This window comes from Acyrthosiphon pisum, chromosome A2 (assembly GCF_005508785.2).
Source record: "Acyrthosiphon pisum isolate AL4f chromosome A2, pea_aphid_22Mar2018_4r6ur, whole genome shotgun sequence".
Lineage (NCBI taxonomy): Eukaryota > Metazoa > Arthropoda > Insecta > Hemiptera > Aphididae > Acyrthosiphon > Acyrthosiphon pisum.
The window spans coordinates 25,380,844-25,386,242 of record NC_042495.1 but is presented as its reverse complement, the minus strand read 5'-3'; the positions used below and the strand labels follow the sequence as shown (position 1 = coordinate 25,386,242).

Here is a 5,399-nt window from a genome sequence, read left to right as displayed (position 1 = left end):
AATTTATATAATAACAATAATAATATGGTATACCATAACCATAAGCCAATAACAACGAGCACAATCAAGGTTTGTATCAGGTTGCAATTTTCGTACTACTGGGTCATTAGTTTTATGATTAATTTATAGATAAAGTAATATTCGGAATACATAATTTGCGTGGCCCTCCACAGCTTGCCAACCCCCTCCCTAGGGCCGACACTGTCTATATATTATTATGGCGGGCTCCGGGATACTACACAATTAATGAAAGATGACACACGCACGAGTTTCATATATTATGTATGTAAATTTATATTAGAAGAACAAAATATAAAAACAATAATTAATTTTAATATATTAATGATTATGTTAATTATGTTAATATGATAGTTTTGCATGTTGTATTTGTGTTAATATGTAACTATGTATAAGTTGGTAATCGGTAAAAATCGACACGGAAAAAAACGACAAAGTCATAAGTTATTATAAGTAATATTGTATATTATAGTATTATTATTATAGGTATAGAGAGAGGTGCGTGACGGAATGGGGAAGAGAGAAAGACTGTTTGTATCGTTGCCTCTCGTTCTAGCAGAGGTCTTATCATAATGTGTTTATATATGTACTTATACATCAATTTAATTGTGATTGAAGACGTCTATGTCTATAATTTCATATTTGTTCCCGTATGATAATCGTTAATGGGCAATGGCCCATTCATTCAATAATATCTACGAGTATAATATCTTAGTCCGTGGTTCCCAAAAAGCAGATATTATCTTTGTCTCACAAAAGTGACCGTTTAAAGAGGATGCTACCTACCCATACATTTGTTGTTTTCGTCGTACACACGCACGACACGGCAAATTTACGTCGACTAGTTCTAATATTGTGTGCTGTTAGTTTTGATAATATAAGTTAGATTAATAATAATAATTAAATAAATTTCTAAAAATTATGTAATAATGACGTATATGATGAACACGACCTATATTACTACAGTTTTATACTACCAGTGGACGATTTAAAAAAAATCGTGATATAGAGAGAGATGCGTGACGGAATGGGGAAGAGAGAAAGACTGTTTGTATCGTTGCCTCTCGTTCTAGCAGACGTCTTATCATAATGTGTATAGATACCTATATAATATGTACTTATACATCAATCTAATTATGATTGAAGACGTCTATGTCTATAACACGGTCTTAGATTATTAGGTCTGGCAACTAATCCCCGAATATGAAGCTCTTATTGACGGGTCCCGCTCTGGTGGCGCCATCTACCGGCCAAGTACCAAAATATTATTATTTCGATGATTGTCGACTATAAAAATTTAATTAAGACTGCGGGCTTAACGATCCATTGAATATTATCGGCATTATTTTGCTCATAGTAAAAATCTATGAGCCTATGACTGTAAAATACCGTCATAATATACAGACCCATGTTATTGGGCACATTGTCCTTATAAAGGTCTACAAGTAGTGACTACTTAAGTACCAAAGTACTAACTATTATTATTATTATTTTTAGGTGTTTTTATATTTTTATACTTTTAAATAATAATTACTATTGTAAATTTTATAACAGTAAAAATGTTTATCTATTTGTTTAATCTTTGAATGAGTAATAAATTATTAAAATACAAATTACTACTAGAGCGCGCCACCAGAGCGGGACCCGACAATAAGAGCACTACTGATTTGTGTTAATTGGTTGGGGAGTTGCATGGGCATGGTCTATAATTTCATATTTGTTCCCGTATGATAATCGTAAATGGCCTATTCATTCAATAAAATCTACGAGTATAATATCTTAGTCCGTGGTTCCCAAAAAGCAGATATTATCTTTGTCCCACAAAAGTGACCGTTTAAAGAGGTTGCTACCTACCCATACATTTGTTGTCTTCGTCTTACACACGTACGACATGGCACATTTACGTCGACTAGTTCCAATATTGTGTGCTGTTAGTTTTGATAATAGACGTTAGATTAATAATAATAATTAAATAAAATTCTAAAAATTCTAAAAATTATGTAATTATGACGTATATGATGTACACGACTATATTACTACAGTGGACGATTAAAGAAAAATCATGATACAGTGTAATTCAATGTCATTATTATTAATTATTATGGTATAATATTATAGTAATTTATTATATAATCCGTCGGAGACTCTGTATTCGTGTATTCGTGTGATATTATAATTATTTATATTGTTGAAATGTTCTTTTTTAGTTTAAGTGTGTAGTATCAAGCAATTAAATATTTTAGAGATCCCTCAAAGAAAAAATAAACCACACGTAAAGTCAATTCATAGGTAATTAATATGTAATTTATAAGTGTTTACATAAATTATAATATATTAGTTTTGGAAAGTGCATCCTATGCACAGCTTTATACATACTTATAGAATAGGAAAGTTGAACTATATCACAAAATCTATTTTCAAAGTACATTGTTTTCTATTGAATGTATTTTATTTTTAAATAACATAAAACGTTGTATTAATTAAAATGTCTGATAAATGTGTGAAGTGTGCAAAAATTATTATTTTTTACCATATTATTTAAATTAAAAAATGAGAAAAAATATTCTGATATATAACAAAGGTATTTAATAATTAGAGTTAATATTTTTAATTTAGTAATTGATAAAAAAAAAAAACCATCAAACAGATATTTATTTATTTTCTATCTCGCTTTTATTTTTAATTGCGATTTTGCTACAAAAAGTTTTATAACATCTTTGCAGTATTTTTTTGTTATAATAGTTATTAACATTTCAATTTTAGAGGTTACCAATATAACGTGATATTTACATTATTTTATAATAACTAGTATCCAAAAATTGAAATATTTTATAAATATATTGTACATTTGTACCTCATAATTCATAATAATAATATTATGAATCATATGATCTTACTCTCATTATAATTTTTTTATAACATACCTCACTATGGGTGGTTATAATTATGACATATACAATACAAATAAAAATTGCACAATTTTATTTTATAATTATTATGTAAAATTAATTTCTTAATTTCTTTTTTTTTAAATACTGACAATTTTATACATACATATATATTTTAATTTTATCTAATTTTTTACTATGAATTTAACATCAAAGTCATAAGAGCAAGTCCTGACGATCTAACATTTCCTTGTTGATTCCTCAAAAACAATTTTAATCAACCGGCTTAATTAATTATGGTGAAAAACTGTTAACAGTGTAGATAATAAATACATGCAGTACTTATTGAACCTGCAATGTCAGTATTTCAATAGGGGGTCTCCCCCCTATATACGTCACTGAAATAGTAGTGATTTGCTCAAACTACTTGATGTTACACAATCGCTGCATTGTAGTATTTATTAATATATTAGTAACATAGACATCAATATCATTTTGATTTTGCTTATGTCACTTAAAAATTAAATACAAATAACTATAAATAATAAAGACTTAATATAATATAATAACACAGCCATAAAAAAAATTAAGTTTACAAATTACTGAGAATATGAATATAAATAAAATAAATACACATCTATGTAATTTTTTCCTAACTATAAAATTATTCGTCATAATCAATAACAATAACTCCTCCATCTTGAGGATCGTCTTCCCTTAAAAACCAAACAAACAAAACACATCAGAAAATTTAGTATATGATTTACGCTTTATTAAAAAATTGAATAACTTATACATACTTAAATTCCTCCTTCAGTTTTTCAAACTCTTTCGTCATACCATTTCTTAAATCTGGTTCTAAACACAGCAATGATACCTTATAAATTTCTTTCACTAATTGACGAGAACCATACGTGTATTCAAAACGAATGCAGTCAGACCACACTCCTGTATAACCAATTTTAAATCAGCTCCAATAACATTGTAATTTGTAGCAATAGTTGATACTCACCAATGTCAGTCTGGCCAAAAGTATTGCATACATCGTTATACAGTTTTCTTATAGTTTTCAATTTGGTAATACCTGAGTTCTGAGTGAGTTCAAATGAAATCATGGTTGTGTACAACTGTTTACATTCTGGTTGTATGTCTCTAAGTTCAATGAATAATTCACGAGTTGAAAGTATTCCATTGTGAACTACACTCCATTCCAAATATTCAGGCCTGATTACAAAATTAATGTCTGGGAATGGAAAATGTGAGCCTTCATGATATAATTGTTGGAGCTAAATTAAAATAAATACTGATATAGAGAAACCATAAAATATTCACAAGGAGAAAATAATATTTATAGTATTCTAAATAATTATTGAACACTTACTTATAGGCAAGTTTATTAAGTATTATAGACAGGCCCGGATTGGGCCAATGAGCTACCGAGAAAATCTCGGTGGGCCGGTTATGAATGTTTGGTCTTAATTTTATTTTTATATAATAATTATAAATTAGTACAAAAACTGATAGAAAATATAATTGAATCAAACTATTAAACTGTACAGTTATCAAAGGTTAAAAATACTAAAACTCGGTGGACCAATATCTTGCCTATCCAGCGCTAATACTTAATAATTATAGATACTTCTATTGGGTGATCTGCTATAATTGAAGAGAAAATGAGTAAAAAATATACTGGAAAAAAATAATAAAACACTTAGGGAATTATTACATATTGAGTTGATTGCTACTGTTTCGTGTTGATTAGTTGAAATTTCACTGTATAACAATTAAATATTTAACTTTAGACAAAATATATCTTACACAGGATGTCAAAACAAAATACCATTGTTTACTAGGAAATACAAAATTGATTGACAGTTTCAGTTATTTTGAGAGAAAAGTTAAATATTGTGAAGTTTATATTTACTGAATAAAATAAAGAAAAGATTAAAATCAAAATGCAAATTGCATGTGATATCATTATAGTCAATGTAGTTATATATTAAATAAGAATACAGTAGACATTAGAAATGAATAAATAAATCACAGATGCAATAAAATATAGATACAAGTTAATTTATGGCTAGAATAAAGGTAATCTGTAAAGTACATATTTTATTTTAAGACCATTTAATTACAACAAAAGCCCTTTGTAAACTACGAGTAAAAATGGCTAAGTAAAAAATATAAGTTCCTTAAGCACTATAAAGATGTGATATCATGAATACAGTACCCACAGTTCATACAACACCGACAGAGATGTAGATGGTACGGAAAAAAGTAAACACCGAAGCGGTCACAACGGATGACCGGGTATCATTATAAACGCTGGTGACCTTGCACGTAGACGCGCTTCACGCCACTCGTAACGAGTCTGTGTCTATTGTCAAGCCTGGAGTCGTTATCCGCGTGACTGACATAAAAGCTTACCGACCTGATATCTCGGGCGCTGGCCCAGGAAAATCTGACAGGGGGGCCTAATGGGCTGATTTTCGA

General features: G+C 29.0%; 1 protein-coding gene across 4 annotated transcripts in view; it reads right to left on the bottom strand.

Moving 5' to 3' along the window:
* Positions 1-3,496: 3,496 nt before the first annotated feature.
* Positions 3,497-5,399, bottom strand: part of LOC100574230 (U3 small nucleolar RNA-associated protein 6 homolog) — a 9,459-nt gene continuing 7,556 nt past the window's right edge. For 3 of the 4 annotated variants that reach the window (XM_016802544.2, XM_003242910.4, XM_008182518.3), the window contains exons 9-11: positions 3,919-4,192; positions 3,707-3,854; positions 3,497-3,622 (exon numbers count right to left, since the gene is read on the bottom strand). In XM_016802544.2, coding sequence (XP_016658033.1) covers positions 3,571-3,622; positions 3,707-3,854; positions 3,919-4,192 — 474 coding nt within the window. In that variant the 3' untranslated portion in view covers positions 3,497-3,570. Of the gene's footprint in view, positions 3,623-3,706; positions 3,855-3,912; positions 4,193-5,399 lie in introns of those variants that run through there. The other variant, XM_016802545.2, reaches the window with a different exon arrangement.